We start from the raw sequence: 17,632 nt of genomic DNA on the forward strand, positions 1-17,632 counted from the left end.
AGAGATAAAGCTATTCTATTGACAACAATTTCATTGATTTTCATAAACCCTAATTCTCTGATTAATTAAATACTGCTTCCCTTGGCTTCTCCGGCTCAACGCTAAATTGGTTTGTGTCCTACCTGTCGGAGCGGAAGCAGGCGTTCATGGGAAAACAAAATGAGATCTCCACTTGGTTGCCCGTAAAACGGGGTGTCCCTCAGTGCTCCATTCTGGGTCCAGCTTCTTTTTTATCATTATGATTTACCACATAAAACAAGTTATCTCAAGTACATATTCTTTGCTAATGATCTCTAAATGTACTACAATCTGACATTGAAATATATAATATATAAAATACACATTATATAAAAATATATAAACCACAATGCCGATAAGACCAAATGCACTTGAAAGTAAAAACCAACTTAGCCATATTTCTAAAATCCATAAAATAAAAGTAAATTCAGCAGAAATTCAATTTTAAAAATCAGTTAATTTGGGTGTTTAACTTAAGTTTAACAATTAAAATAATCTGAAATGAGATGAACGTAAAATAAAATCATTAAAAATTTAACATGTTTTTATTTCAACTGAAATTCCATAAAACACTTTTACCAATACCTCTTTGAAAAATTCTTATGCAGAATCTGGTACATATTTCCTTATTTGAACTATAGCTGCGTTATTTTTCTCTTCATATTCTATTTATTGAAATTACCGCATTGAACGTGGTCTACATTTCTGTATCCTCTTCCGTTTTGGCGAAAAACAAATACATAACAAGTACATATAACCCATTCGACAACGAATTGCATTTGTCCTTCTTATAAAAAAAATCTTAATTCAAATTTTCACTCTCCACTTTCCAACTCTTCTTAGCCTTTGGTTAAATAATTGAATCAAATCTCTAATGGGTTCTGTTTAAAATCGCTCAAATTCTACCGACCTCTATCTTCCTAACTACATAACATCCTTTTTCCAAAATTATTTCCTCATCTCAGACCTTAAAAATTGTACTCATCTTCTTTCTTTGTTTGCGTTCTTTCTTTAAATTTCTGTTACATAAATGTTTCTATTATCTATTTTATATATTTTTGAATGTATTATTTATCATTTGTAGGAAAGTTCTTCACTACATAAATTGCTACTACACAAATCACACTTTTTTTTAAGTTTAACATAAGTACTTAAAACTTATTCCTGAAAATCTCATGCATATTTTTAAATGAAAAAACTTACTAAAAAGATATTGTTAAAATTATGTTTTTGCTCTGAAGAGAGAATTTCTCCCAGAGTTAAAATAATTTTCTTTTTTTACTGCAGAGACCGCACAATGGTTAGTGCGGCCAACTCGTATTTGCCACGTTTGTGGTTATGGACTCTTACCCTGGAATAGCCAATATCTTTTTAATTAAGAATAATATGAAATTTTTTTAAAGTAGTTGCTCGAGATACCCAACGGTTAGTTGGACGTTAAGCCTAAAAGTATCGCATTGTACATTCTTCTGATGAGCATATTATTTATTAGTCCGTATTTTGAGTCAATTCTTTTTTATTTTCGTTACCAGTTCAGACACTTGCTGTAGAGCGAACTGCGAGAGCAGGCGGATCAAAACGCCTCTTCTCTATCCATTGAATTAAAACGTTGTATTCATAAAAAGTGACATTGTTATTTAAAAACCTAAATAGAAAGTGAGATGAGAAAGGATTTTTTATTTATTTTCAAATTATAATAAGTATTTCATAATCGATCCATATCCACTGCAGGCAGTCTTGCTGCGTTAAAATATCATTATTCATCGTTAATTTTTGTGTTTATGATATGACATAATCTTCTGGCAAGATTAAGCTTGGTAGACAAATTTGTACTTACACGTAAATAAATTGGTTGTTTTATTTAATTTTTTAAATTATTTTTTTTCTACCTTGTACATATTAGTGCATATTACAAATGTTATCACAAACGTTTTTTCACCCGGTCACAGCATTAACACTAATAGCTGCGTTGCAACCTGAGGTCGCATGCCGTGATAACCAGCCGATGATAGCCCCTGAGAGGCATGGAGGCCTCGAGGCCATTGTCAATTAAGGCAACATGGTGGGTTCACGAGTAGGAATGTGTAAATGGGGCTTAAGCAGTAAGTAAGAATGAGACGGTGTGAAACTTATGGAATCGAGAACGAATCCGTTCGTTGGCAACAGGAATGTTGAGGTCGTTGTGGATAGTGAGGTTAGTGATGTAGTAAGCTGCTGTCATGATTTGTCTGAGAACTTTTGATTGAAGAAACAAATGCCCTGTTTGTTGGATGCTTGGCAGAACCCCACAGTCCCTCCCCGTAAGTCCAGTGTGGTCGCCGTATATTCGGACTGTCTACCTAGATTATTCTCTAGCATTGGTGGACAAATTGCTACTTGGACGGTCAATATTTTGATAAATATATTTAAAATTATTATTTGGAGATCGTGAGATGTGGTCTGGTGTGACGGAGGTTTTAGAGAAACATTTTCTTTATCGTGCCTACGTTTCGATCTTTATTATGATCATCTCCAGGGCTCAAAGTGTTTGTCATTATTGGGTGTCGTGTTGAGAGTGCCCTACGTCACACCAGATCGCATCTCACGATCTCCAAATAATCGTAATTAAATAATTTACGTTTAAGAAGTTTACAATAAAGTAAATAATATTTCTAAAAATAATGCAATACGACTGATTAATATTTTATTGGAGGTTCGTGATTAAAAGACGATCGGTGATGAGGCCAATTAGAAAAAACGTTTTCCTGTCCTTTATCGCTAAGAAACAGTTGCCGATTTAAAAAATAACCAAATATGAATCATCTATTTTCAGTGTAGAGCCCAAGCGTATGAATACAATAAAGTAAAAATTGAAATTTTATATAATCACATCAATACATATAAAAAAAGGAATAAGAATGTTTCCTCAAGGTTCGAAAAAGGAACTGACTATTTTCTCTTTATTTAGGGTTATAAATCGAAGTTCATTATAAAAACCAAATATTTAATTTGAAATTTCGGGTCATATTGGACATCCTAAATTGAGATCATCTTCAGGGCCCAAAGTGTTTGTTTTCTGTGTGGATGTGTCATTGTTTACGTCTCGTTGAGAGTGCCCAGATATACTTGCAATAATTATGATTACCTCATGAGCTGTATTGTATTATAGAATATAGCATTAAGTACGACGTGGAAAAACTATTCGATTACTCTCGATTTTGAAAATATATTTTGCATATCCGTACATGTTTTGTTTTTATTTATTGAATTTTTGGAGATTTCCAACCACGGAAAAGTGACAATCTAAAGAAAACACTTAAATCAATATGATGTAAGACATCTATATGTTTTACTAATGTTTTTAAAATGCTGTTAAAACTTCACACTTTATAATTAATTATTATTTGTTAATTCTTATTTGTTAATTTTCTGACAAACACTTCTTGGCATGATTTTCCCCGCTCACACAATTGTCAACGATTCCTTCTTCGATAACTTGTCGGTGATTTTCTAAGAGAGTTGATAACATACCGTTCCTTTGTTTGTTCTGCTTGTCTCCCTGTCCTTTTCTCTTTCAGTCTTTGAAGGCTGTCTACATTCAACCTAGCAAAGCAAACGGTTCCTTCTACGTCTTCTTACAATTCTTTAGACTTGAAATAGACATTATTAGTACTTTTTCCGGGTAGCATAAATACAAAAATGAATAATCTTCATTCAATACTGATTAATAAGATCATGTCATGAATCTTATTAATCAGTAGCTTTTCTATTTATACAGGGTTTAGCGTGCTTTCTCGTGGGGTAAACCTTTCTTTTCAAAAGAATGTTTGTATGTTTTTTACAGATTCTAAAACTAGATTTTATTTTGTGAACGTTGGGTTCTGATAGAGGAATTTGTTAGAAATTGTTGAAGATAGAGTAGTTTAGACTTTTGAAGTAAAAACGAAACAATTTTTCGGAGAAACATGAGAAAGGGTTTCAACTTAATATTAATTATTAATTTTTGAACAGACTTTTTATGTTGGAATAAAATTGGCAAAAACGTTCTTTGGAACTTTAAACTATTAACTTGATCCCAATTTGATTCCAATAAAAGAAAGTAGTAATTAATAATAAACTGTAAAAACGTAGTTTGGCTGAACAATTATTTTCTTTGTTTTTTCCTTTGAAAATCTTTAAACTATGCTATTTTCCACAATTTTGTGTTGTTATGTGTACATATTTTTATGAGAAAAGTTAAAATAAGGTTTTTATCTTCTTTTTTTCTAATTACTTTGTATAATCATAATTAACGTTAAAAGGTCAATATTAGGCCAATAATGGCCAATTATGCTTATTTCTATTTTTGCCTAGAGGTCGTCGTTAAACATAAATTTTTCACCAGATTCACAGCTGTGTTATTGCCTCTTGTGTGTATCTTTCAAGTCTTTGGGTTTACTCTCGAAGGATCTCAGTATTTGCAGGAAATGAGAAGATGTTTCACAGTTTTTTCATTTTCCTGTCAATATTTGCACGGGGTTGTTTCTACTACTTTGAGGCATTTGCCGTAGTATCACGTCTATCATTCCAGTGCTGACACGTCCTAGGTGTAGCCGTTGTCGCTCTCATTGAACCGAGGACTTATTCTTAATCGATTGTCTGATGGTTTTACATTTTCAGCAATTAAGGGTGACGCAAAATGGTCAGGGCCAATAAGTGTCCTAATCGAAATTCCCTTGGACAATTTATCGGCCTTGTCGGGGCCCCTCTACCTTGTATGACTTACATAGGATACTCTGTATAATGTAATATTTTTCTTGTTCCTGACTTGAACTTGAAAGAGTGGGGTTTATTTTCTAGTTACAATTATAACAATTCTACAATAAGGATTTTTTAAGTTTCATTATGTATGAAAGAATTGCCAGTAAATTTCATTTTTTGTTTGTTTGTTTGTAAAAGAGAAAAATAGATTGGGTCACGATGTTTTTATTCTTTATTCATAAAACAGATCCCAAGGGCTTTAATCACTGACGTGTGTCGCTGTAAAACTGACAACCCTCTTTGTCATATAAAATAATAGACTTAAAAAACAGACTGCTTAATTAAAAGGACGATATGACTTTTGTGAATGACGAAGGTAACATGTCGGATCAATTTTTAAGAACGATGTCATTTTTGTGTCCATTCTCGAATCCAATCGCCGACCGGAACGATGAAATTTGTGGCGTTAACGTTCGTCTTAATTTGTGGAACATGTAAATCCCAGTTGCCAGATTTAACGCCAGAAATATTGAAACACTTCTTCCGAGAGATGCCCGGTTCGAATTTTTACTTTTGCAACGGAAAGGGTAATTATTTAAAAGAAGTGTTGTTTTTTAAGTGTGCATGTTTGAAATTTACGGTGATTAGTGACCGTTAATCGATAATTATTCAGAAATCGTGAGATGCGGTCTGGTGTGATGTAGGTTTCAGAAAAACATTTTCTTTATCGTTCCAACGTTTCGATCTTTATTGAGATCATCTTCAGGGCCTGGGATTAACAAACATTGTTTAGATTTAACAAATACATTTAGGATGTGGAAAAGTGAATTTATACAATGCAAAATATATTTTTTATATTCAATCAAAGAATTTCTACTCACTCAAAGTGTTTGTATTCTGTGTAAGAAAGGCACAGAAGACAAACACTTTGAGTGAGTAGAAATATTTTGATTGAATATAAAAAATATATTTTGCATTGTATAAATTCACTTCTGGCACGATAAAGAAAATGTTTTTCTGAAACCTACATCACACCAGACCGCATCTCACGATTTCTGAATAATTTTGAAATTTATGTTTGATTTAGATGCGGTCAGAACTACCAAAGCGTTTGTCGGCCAGTACAATTTTGTCAGCACGAGGCTTTTACAAAGCGTCCAATCTAATAAAGAGATAAAAATTACAATGGACCTTACGCCACAGAGAATTGGAGTTTTTTTAGACTTGACATGCAATGAAGGATACGATTTCCTTGAAAGCGTATTTATATTTCAAATTTTATTTTTTTAAGCGTACAATTTTTTTTCGTTATTACAGAGTTTGGGTTTGTTCAACATGACGTATCGTTGGCTTATATGGACGTGGGACATAAACGAGACCCTGATATCATTAAGATCGTCACGGGTCATTCTCGACAGCGATGTCACACTCGCCACCCACGGCGTAAAGTTTTATGACCTGTACAGAATACACGAAACGTCCGATTTCATCATCACGGAGATTGGCCTGTGGACAGACGAAGGACACAGCTTTGACGAAAAACCGAAACGAACGGATTTCCGTCAATTTGTTTTTAATGCAAGTCTTATGGTAAGAGGGGCTAACGAGGACCAGTGTGAGCTCACTCCTTTGAACATTTCGCACATGTTTTCACGTCGAATTATTAGTCGATAATTGCTTTTGTAGGTTCAATACGTTTCTTTTCTTATATTTGTTATGAAAGGTATCGTTAATTCATTTTTCAGATAGCACAAACCGTCAACTGCATAAAATTTCGCGTTTTCTAAAAATCAACAACAAATCTGTAGTAAGCGTAGTCATATTAAATCGTTTTTCCATACGATATAATAATTTTTCTCGATATTCAAATGTTTTGAAAAAAAATTGTCGAAGATAATCATCTACAAATACAAATTTAAGCTTCATAATAAATGGCTGAGTAAAAAAGAAAAATGAAAAATAAAACTAATTAAATTAATGAATCTTTATGTATGGTTGAGATAAAAAGTCAGTGTCACGAACGGGATTCGAACCCACGACAATCGGCTAAATGCCAGCAGCTGCTCTACCTCTTGAGTTATCGTGACTTCCATCCCCTCGACACCAACTTCCCATCTCAACCCAACCTTTCAAATTTTCCCTCCTTCTTGCCATTTTTCATTTTGTTCGAAAAGTTATTTGGTTGGACCACGAAATCTAATAAATAAAACTAATTTTTTATTTAAAAAAATTAAACCAGTTCGATTTTAACCTCGAATGTATTTCCAGAGAGGAACCTTACAGGCCTTATAGTTCAATCGTGTAAAAGAAACAGAAAACGACCTGTTAGGAAAAATACCGAGCGCACAGATGATGCAGGCTCTGGCTAAGCACTTTGGTCCTTCTTATTTGCTCCAGGTACATGTTTAAGGAGCTTCAAAATGGATTTTACCCGGTTCGATCCAAAGCAAATGGAGCACGAAACGTTGAAACGCAGCAAAAAATGAGCTCTAGAAACTTCCAGTGAGGGTTCTATTACAAAATAAGCAGTAGTTATTTATTGTCAAACTCTAAATAATCAATGAGAGCCTATATTCATTGAAACATCAATCTTTCCTGAGCGAGTTAACAATTTTTCAGCTTTTTGCCTCACCCTAAAAAAACGTTTTAACGAAGAAAAATCCAATTTTCTTTGAACGTTATAAACCAATTTTAATTTAGATTTGATTAATAAAATTTAATTTTGATTTTTACAATCATTACTTCTATAAAGGTTCTGTAATAATCATTAATTGTATACAATGGGTACGATTAGAAAATTCTAAAAATAATGTATAGTTTTTGGAGAAAAACATTAAAACTGTTATTATTAGAAACCTTTTTTAACTATAGTTGTTTTACATGCATGTTTAATAATATTCACATTGAATTAATGTTTTAGAGAAAAAGGCACAAATGTGAAGAGGTTTTTCCTTGAAGATAAGGTAGTCTTATCTGCCCTTTTGTCTAAACAGATATTATTTAATTACCATACTTAATACAAAAAGAAAATAATAGGGATATTCACGTTTGCTAGATGTTAACGCGTGTTAACTCGAGTCGAGAAATTTCCATTAAGATTGTGAACTCCCCCTTTTTTTTTCTTAGCGTGTTAAATGTTAATTTTTCCGCAATGCTGCGCATGGAGAACCAAACATAAAGCTATGACAGTTCTTGAAGAGTTGTTGTTTGTTATGGTTTTGTTTAGTGTTAAATTGTAAGATGACAAAAGTCAGTATAAAAGCTAAATTAATTAACTCTTTCAATCAAAATGCTATCCAAATACTCGAACAGTAATAACAAAGAAGGACTATCTCCAATTCGTACCGATATATATATAAATATAAATATATATATATATATATATATATATATACATACATACTGTATCCTCACACCATACTACCCTATGAATGAGAGCATAATTACAGGTCCGAAATTAACACTAGAAATGTACTAACATGATTTAATTAATGCGTATTTAAAAATAAAAGTACATAACAGCAACCCAACTGTTAAATTTATAGCCACCGTGTTTGTTACCTACGTCTTAAGTGCCAGCAATGTGATTAGATCGCTGTTCCATTTGACTGAATATGGCCCAACCTTGTTAGATCTAGCAATGTTAACTAGACGATTCTAACAGGTCTACGTTATCATTTTTCTCGATCTAACACGAGCTAACAAAGTTAAGAGGGTAAAGATCGTGAAACTCCTAGGATTTTTATAATCCACACAGAGACGATGCTGAGAAGTGACAAATTGTTATTATCTCTTACAGGCGATTTGATTATTTTTTTATAAACAGTTGAAACCTTCAGCAATAATAATTTTATTTTCTTTGTTATTATTAATATTATTCAAAAAGGAACTGATTGATTCTTGAACTTCTGCATTTGGAGGCATATTAGTAAAGCTGGTGATTGTAAGTGATAAGGAAATTTGAATAAAAGAAGACAAGAATTAAAATTTACGGAAGTAAACAAGGTAAATTTATATTTTGTTTTTTAAGTGTATGGCGTGCGTACTCTAATGAAACTTTCAACGTGCAAAATATGAAGAAATTTACTAACTTATTGTTTAAAATTGCTATCGAAAAATATTGTTCGTTAAAAAAAGGTAACTTTATTTAAACATAAACGAAAAAGGTTTTGGGAGTTGAACGGAAAGATAAGAGGTTTGTACTAGATGTGTAGGCGTAAATAAACAATTGTTAACCCTTGCGCTAGGTTTGATAAATTCTTTACATAAACGACAATCGGTTTTTCAAAAAAAAATTTAATCCGGCCCGGAGGACCAAATTTTTATGTGCACGCGCTGGTCGGTCGCAATAAAAATAAAATAAAGTACTAACTTGTTAACTGTTTCCTGATTTTTTAAACAACCAGGGAGGAAAGCAGTTTAATAGCTAGTACCTGCAATAACTCTGGCCAAAGGTAAAACCGAATCCTAGTCAATTAATTACCTTCGGGGCTCCATCCGAACCCTGGATGATGTGTCGCCTTAAGGACGCGGGAGGAGGCACTCGCGTTATTTTGAGCGCGATAATTATCAAAACGAAAAAAAAACTTCTTTAAAATAAGAGAAACTGAAGGAAAACTGAAGAAAGATGACTCTTGGAGGCTAATTAATAGTGGACTGTATGGAAGCGAGACGGAAATGAACAGGACTAGAACAAGCCTAGGACCGGAAAAAAACGGATTGTGTGGTGGGAACAAAGCTAGGATAAATTCTAGATTAGCGGCATTTGGAAACAAAATAAACAATTATAATTCGCGATATTTGGCACGAACAGGAACTTTTTTAACCATTGAATACTGATTGCAATAGTCCAGGTACCCTTAAGCATAAAAAATTAATATGCTGAAGAATCGATTGTTTTTACTCACACATTTTTTTATTGTTGTCTGTTAACCCTTAGGTGTTAACAAATCGCAAAATAAATCAGTCGTTCTGTGAGAAAATATTACACTGTAATCATCTCTTCATTATAATAAATCTTTTGTACCCAGCTTTCTCCTATACGTGCTACATAAATTGATTGAAAAGGATTGTGCTAATCGCAAAATGTTTTTGGCTGTTTTTTGGCGATCTTTCTGGTTATGTTCTGGGACGTTATTTCTACATTTTTTAGCTCTCCTACACGTGGTGAAAAGGCTCTGAAACTATCTCATTCACTAACATTCATTCCTAGCCTTACCTATAAGCGGGTTTCAGAGTACTTGATATTCCTCTGAAGACCCGCCCTCGTTCACGCTAATAAATACATCCATACAGTATGTACAATTAAAATTACAATTAATTTAAAGTATTAACCGAAGTTGGTGGGTTTATGGGGTACTTGATATTCCACCAAATACCCACCCATGCATACGCTACTATCGCACTAATAAATACATTCACTCAAACAGTAACCAATCATTCTGTATTTACAAATTAAAAAAATGCGGAGTCACTGGCGCACACAGTGCCTCCACCCATTCACTCTAAATGTTATTATAGTCTAATACTAACCTAAAACCATCCCTAACCTAAATTGGTGGGTCTGTGGAGTACTCGGTATTCCTGTACAACATACACACTCACTTTCGCGCCAATAAATACATTCATTCAACCCAAAACACACAAAGAGACATCTATCCTAGTTTGGTGGGTCTGTGGTGTACTCTATATTCCGACCAGTACCCACCCATACACTCACACATTCTCGCCAATAAATACACTCACTTCAGGAAGGGAAAACGAAACCACGTGTGGAGGAGCATTAAGGGCGACCATATGCATTTATTTGCTTCAGATATTCGATTACGTTCTTGCTGTTGACATTGCTGTGTTGTAAAACCTCTTTCAAACTCGAGGAAAGGCCACACTTTGTTCTGTGCGGCGCCAATAGTTCGCATTCGGTTAGTAAATGCTTAACAGTTATTTGTGCGCCGCACAATGGGCATCTCCGTGGACTTTTTCTCGCCAAGAGAGGACCATCCGTCAGTCTAGTGTGGCCTATTCGCAGTCGGGTTCAACATTATTCTCTCTGTTTTGCTGGTACTATCCATGGCCCATGGTTTGATCGACTGTTTTAGTTTGGCTGTTATCCAAATTTCACGCATTTAAATCCTTATCACCGTGAAAAGAGATCTACATGTCAGTTACAAAGGAGATTGTAAGGATAATTTCCAAAACCATTTTCCAATATTGAATTGACCATTTTTTCAAAAATTTCCATCATAATCATTTTTAGTAAATCTGTTATTCTTGCTCAATGTGATATGCACTATACCCAATTTTTGACCTTTCCTTGCTATTAACGTTTTTCAACTATTCACACCTTTGGTTTTTCGTATACGACAATTAGACATTAGATTAGTTTCTCTTAGCATTTAAGAAAGAGCATATAACTAAAGCTAAAATATTGTTAAGATGGTCGACATCCAGTTCAATCTAAGTAATTTGATACCGCCCTTACTCGACAAATCGTACGAACCTGGTAAGGACATGGTGAGGCGCTTCGGGCTGTCCTTATTCATGCACATATCGGAATTCTATAATTTCAGGTAAATTAGTTAATCTGTTTCAACCAGAGTGGAAAGACCGTTTAACCGATTTTCCCCCAGGATGTCCTACGTTTTGTCTAATGCATGGGGCGACCCGCTGAAGAACGGCACATGGACAGGCATGGTGGGCCAGGTGAAAAGGGGCGAAAGCGATTTCGGCCTGGCTCCAGCAAAATACGTAATGGAAAGATACAACGTCATCGATTTTGTGACATCATTACACATCGTACGGTACGGTTTTTGATTGATTTACTCAACTTCTCATCCTACTCAATGCAAATCATCTTCGTCATGTAAACAGGCTGAAATTTTAAAATGTGTGTAATGCCGTAAATTATTTCAATAAAAATGAAAACATGAAAAAATAGATTTTTTACATGTATATGTTTTTGAGCTTAGAAAAATATCGTGCTTTCATTTTTCGAACAGAATAAACCGTCATCTTGAAAGCAATTTATCAAATTCATATTCGTTAAGAGATGTTGGCTATTGAGACTCGTTGACACGTAGTGTAAAACGGCTTGTAAAAATTTGTTGTTGTTGTTTTTTCTTAAGTTTCTGAACATTTATGGCTTTGGAACTTTGGAATTAGTATAAGTGAGAATTATTTTTTCAAACTCAGTGAACATTCGGAGATCGTGAGATGCGGCCTGGTGTGACGTACGTTTTAGAAAAACATTTTCTTTATCGTGCCAACGTTTCGATCTTTATTGAGATCATCTTCTGGGCTTAAAGTGTTTGTTTTTCGTGAAGATGTGTCATTCCTGTCTATCGGGTTGAGAGTGCCTCTTTGTAAGGTTAGTACCTTAAGCGAACAGATGGGCGGCACAAAATTTTTGGGAAAAAGCGGCCTGGTACACAAATTGCTGACAGGGACCCGAGGAAAAAAATACTGCGTAAACTACTGTGAGTACGCCAATTCCTACAAACAATCAATTTCAAATATGTTCAAATATTTTACTGAAACGTTAAATAAAAATAAAATGGAAACAAAAGTACTAAATCTCTACCGATTTAAAAACGTAGTGAATACTCATTCACTAACAACAATTTTAGAAAACATAGGAGGCGTAAATTCCTTCATCATAAAAAACAATGAAAATTCTCTACAACTCCGCGCAAAGAAAATTTATACAATCTTTGGAAAATACTCAAACTGAATTTCATACGTATCTACTGGAAAGAAAAAATTACAGAATTGTATTAAAAGGTTACACACTATCCCCAGAGGATTAATAGTTGAATAATTAAGCAACAAACGATACACAGTAGTTTATAGCATTAACGCTCTATCATTGAATCTACCATTAAATATGTTTTTTTCAAGAAGTAGACAGAAACACATACAATGAAAAATCTATGATTTCACGATGCTATTGTACGCAAAAATTACAAAAAAAAATGCCAAAGTTTTTTTATTTAAAAAACACACAAATTCTAAATATAAAAAGAAAATAAGCGTTCAAAAAATCCAGGTTACTTAATAAAAAATTATAACAAGTACCATCATGATTCCATGTTTCGTGTGAAACTTCTTATCCAGGCGAGTAAATGGATTATAACCCTACATGACAGATCTGTCGTGCAGGTTTAACATAACGAAGCGCCGTTTCATAGATGCCCTAAGATGTAATTAAATATGTAAAAATTTTATTTGGTAGTGATTCTTTATTACGTATCAATTTTAGGGCTTGTTTTACATTTCTTCAGCCTAAGTTGTTTGGCACTTATAAGGCTCTTGTTCTACCTCTGGATGCTTGTGTCTGGGGCTGCCTTGGCATTTTTATGCTCTTAGGTGTCCTGGCGTTCAAAGCGGTCTCCAGGCACGACAAGACTTCGGTTTGCAACGAAAACTTAGGGGGCAGCATACTGCTCGTGCTTTCGTCTTTTTCCCAGCAAGGTGATTATTCAAACGTTTTGTTTTACCAATGGCCTCGTCTTATCTTAATGTTATTTTTGGATGCGTACATGTTTATTCTTTTAATTTAAAAAAAATCAAGAACATATTACAAAAATAACGCGTGAAGATGGACCATAAATTTTATTTAACTATGGAATTTGATTTGATTTGTATATTTTTGGATATTTCTTGACGCAGGCTTTCCTGACAATTCGTACATGCTTTCCACAAGGATCATCTACCTCTCGTTGCTCTTGGTCACGTTTTTTGTCGCAGCTTATTACAACACTGCCATTCTCAACGGTCTTTTATTACAAGCTCCGAACGCGATCCAGAATGTAGAACAACTTCTTGATAGCGACGTCAATCTTGGAGTTCTGGATGCACCTTATTTCCGCAACGAAATACAAGTTTGTTGTCGATTATTTGCTTAAAGTATAAAATTTAAACTATACTTTTTCAGACTTTGAACGATTCTTTGACGTTACGTACGAGAAAGAAGCTTGAAAAGGCTAAACAAGTTTATTTTAACGTTGCGGACGGAGTGTTAAAAATAAAAAAAGGCCAGTTCGCATTGTTCACAGAGGACGAAGCCTTATACACTGAGATTATGCTTAAAATGAGCGATGCTGAGATTTGCTCGTTATCCGAGGTGGAAAAATACAAACCTTTTCACGTCGGAGCCATCGCACGTGACAACTCAGCGTATAAGGAAATGTTTAACAGAGCGTACGCTTACACAAATAAAAAAGAAAAATCGATAAAACTTCTTTTCTAACAGAATGCTTTTTAGGTTTGCACTAATTCGCGAAAGAGGATTGATGAACAGACAGAAAAATTATTGGATCGTGGAAAAGCCGGAATGCCATTGGAAACAAGACGCTTTGTCCTTAGACCTGGAACCCATGGCGCTCGCATATTTTATCCTGATCCTTGGTTTCATTCTGGCTTTCACGGCTTACTGGTTTGAACGTTGGGTTCACAAAAAAGAAAAGAAGTCTCTAGAAATAAAAATGTTATATTAGATGATGAAAGTCTTCTTGGTTTATCGTTGTTGCACACCTGGCTTAGAGAAAAATCTCTCCGTTGTATCACGATATCTTCACGTTTACATATCTTTATATTAGCATAAACATATCTGTTTTGTTCAAAACCTACAGTGATCTAACAATTTTTTTGCATTGTTTACTAATGTCAAAAACCCCTGGTTAAAGAAGCCTAAATAAAAATATAAAGAGGAGCATGAATTTTAAGAAGAGAAATAATGGCCTGGGGTCATGTTAACCACCGTCGACCATTTTACGAAAGAGTCGGGTTTCTCTGAAAACCCACATAAGGCTGATTCTGTCGATATTTGATAGGTCGACCGAATTAATTATTGTTATTATTAATTCTAGTTTAACAGAAATTCTCCGTTTTCATTTATTAGTATTTACGTACTAATTAATTGCACCATATTAGTTTAACGATTTGCACACATCTCGGAATATTTCATCAAAAAATTATTGTCGCATATACATACTGCTAATAATTATTAAAAGTGATTGTCAACAACTCCCAAGCCATATCAGCAAGTATTTATGAAATATTTCATTAAAATAACGTAATGAAAAACATTATCAGCATTCGTTGTATTGGGCTGTATTATGCAATGGTTTGCTGATAATATTGTTAATATAAAATCTAAAAATAAGTAAGATTGAGTTAATTATTAAAGTATCATATTCCTCAATGTTATAAGATCTCTTTTTCTATCTTCCTACCTCTTTCGCTCTGGCTCTTTCACGCACGCGCGCGCGCACACTTACACACACACAGAGAGAGAGAGAGAGAGAGAGAGAGAGAGAGAGAGAGAGACAGATTGTTTTGTCTATATGGCTAAATGGCCAAATAAAAAGGCAATTTAATGTTTTTAAAAATGAAATATTGCAATATATGTAAATTTTGAATGTTTATATATATTTAAAATTTCAACAAAAAAGGTTTTATTTCTCCAAACCTAATTCTAACCTAATTCCATTTCCGCTTTTGCCACAATCGATAAAGTAAAGAAAACGAAGACATAATGATTATTTGTATTTATTTTTTTTTTTCAAACGATGAAAGTTCAAACGTAATAATTACACGCCACATTTTAGATGGTTTTTCACCCAGTACGCCAAGACAGATCGGTGAGGTGTTCCAGGTAATAATTGAACCGGCGAAGGTTAAAAGCGGCCGCATTCCCTTTGAAAACGGGGTACATGAAAGACCTTCCTCTCCACGGGTCGGAAAATAAACAGAGCAAACCTCACCAATCTGGACTGATTACACGGCTAACAAAAATAATGAGTTTTGGGGTTTTCCTTTCAAAATTAAAATAAAACGACCTTTGGTGAGAAGCAGTGTAGTGTATTTTATAAGATATTTTTCGGGATAGTTTATCCGCGCTGAAACTAGCTGATTGCAATCAGTCAAATATAATTTTACACCAACCTAGCAAAGACTAAGAGTGTCATTATAACGAATTCTGTCTTCATTTTTGAAAAGTGTCATTCGTTAAAGAATAAAAAATTCAATAACAGACATTCTTCAATTTTTTGAAGTATGGACATTGAGTTCTAAATAGGAGGTAGAAACGACAACCAACTTGTGTTCTGTTCAGCATTTTTACGAACATTTGCTTTTTATACTGTGACTGACAGACACTGACAAGGAAAAACGGATTTTACATATGGAGAGCAGGTATGCCAACGAAAATTCCGCATATTGGATTTGGAACGTTTACCTAACACGTTCTTAAAATAAAATAAATAAAAATAGTAATAACAAATCTATATAATTTTAATTCTTTGCACCTTGTATATTCTTCATTAACATCAAAGAGATTTAATATACGTAAGTGAATAAGAGTTTATTTGTTATTTTATAAAGAGAAGATGTAGGAATGCCATGCGGTATATACTTGAGCGAGTTTGTGGATCCACTGTTCCAAATTTTAAAATTTATAAAAGTAAATCATAGCCTATGAACATGTAAACCGTTGTTTTCAAATTTGTACATAAACTATAAAAGTAAAGACCTTGTTGGCCGAAAGTTTTTATTTCAAACACAATGAGCTCAAACGAATGAACATTAAAAAAATATTTAGTCTGCAAAGCAGAGCCATCTAAGGAAGAAGAACAGCCGCAAATCAAGGAAAATTGAGAAGTGTATAATATTCACGAAAGGGTTTGTTCTTGACACAATCGTTGACAATGTTGATATTTGTGTGCTAGGAATATTTAATATCTTAGACATTTTTAGAGCTGATCACTAGAAAAACATCGGGGATCTGTAACTAAATTGTACACAAAACAAGAACAAATTTTCGAAAGAACTCACATGGCAGACTGAATAAAAATTTAAAAAAGATTGGCATCGATAAACTCAGTGTATATAAATTGTGCAAAAAACGTAAAGTACGTCACTTTTACTATCAGACTGTAGCCAACATACCTCCCCTGAAAATATTTCGGTATCTAACCGGCACAACAGGAGAGGACTATTAAAATTCGTAGATGATTTAGGACTTACGGTTATACTTAAGTACAAAAGCCCTTTTCGGGCTAGGTATACACCGTAATTCGTCAATATACAATCGGCCGAAAATTTACGTCAAAAAGGATTTTGAAAAATATTCGCCGTCTAATAAATTATAATGATTGTACTCCCTAATATTTCTTTGGATGTACCTTCCATGTAGAACTTTGTTAAATGACAATAATCTTAGCCAGTCGCAAAGTTTTCTAATATGTCGGTTTATTGAGGCATTTGAAAGTGTGATTGAATCCGGTAAACCGCAAGTGATGGAAACGCTCTCGCCTAATTGAGCATAATAGATTATAATCACGAACTAATCGAGCCTCATCACGAAGTTGGTCTTCCCTGCATTCATCGTCCAATAAACAATCTCATCCTACCAGACGTCCTTGTTCGATGTTAATTAAACATGTGTGGTGTTTAGTGACCGTTAGCCAATGATTATTTGGAGATCGTGAGATGCGTTTTGGTGTGACGTAGGATTTAGAAAAACATTTTCTTTATCGTGCACACGTTTCGATCTTTATTAAGATCATCTTCAGGGTTCAAAGTGTTCGTCTTCTGAGTAATTGTGCCATTGTTGCGTGTCGTGTTGAGAGTGCCCAAAATCTTGAACTTGACACGACACGCAATAATGGCACAATTACACAGAAGACAAACACTTTGAGCCCTGAAGATGATCTCGATAAAGATCGAAACGTTGGCACGATAAAGAATATGTTTTTCTGAAACCTACATCACACCAGACCGCATCTCACGATCTCCAAATAATTCACGTTTAACAAGTTTACAATAATGTAAATAATATTTCTAAAAATAATGCAATACGACTGATTAATGTTTTATTGGAGGTTCGTGATTAAAA

General features: G+C 34.1%; 2 protein-coding genes across 15 annotated transcripts in view; both read left to right on the top strand.

Annotated features, from left to right (window-relative positions):
* Window positions 1-17,632, top strand: part of LOC106662262 (disintegrin and metalloproteinase domain-containing protein 11) — an 880,166-nt gene that overhangs the window by 122,437 nt on the left and 740,097 nt on the right. The gene's annotated exons all lie outside the window — the stretch shown is intronic.
* Window positions 4,961-14,998, top strand: LOC106662398 (glutamate receptor ionotropic, delta-2-like). The gene is made up of 9 exons (XM_014386466.2): window positions 4,961-5,324; window positions 5,825-5,997; window positions 6,055-6,327; window positions 11,173-11,306; window positions 11,367-11,537; window positions 12,995-13,206; window positions 13,405-13,616; window positions 13,670-13,935; window positions 14,000-14,998. Exons 1-9 carry the CDS (start codon window positions 5,189-5,191, stop codon window positions 14,229-14,231), a joined length of 1,809 nt encoding a protein of 602 aa, XP_014241952.1. The 5' UTR covers window positions 4,961-5,188; the 3' UTR covers window positions 14,232-14,998.

The sequence above is a fragment of the Cimex lectularius genome, unplaced genomic scaffold, assembly GCF_000648675.2.
Source record: "Cimex lectularius strain Harlan isolate CLEC.00 unplaced genomic scaffold, Clec_2.1 scaffold3, whole genome shotgun sequence".
Classification (NCBI taxonomy): domain Eukaryota; kingdom Metazoa; phylum Arthropoda; class Insecta; order Hemiptera; family Cimicidae; genus Cimex; species Cimex lectularius.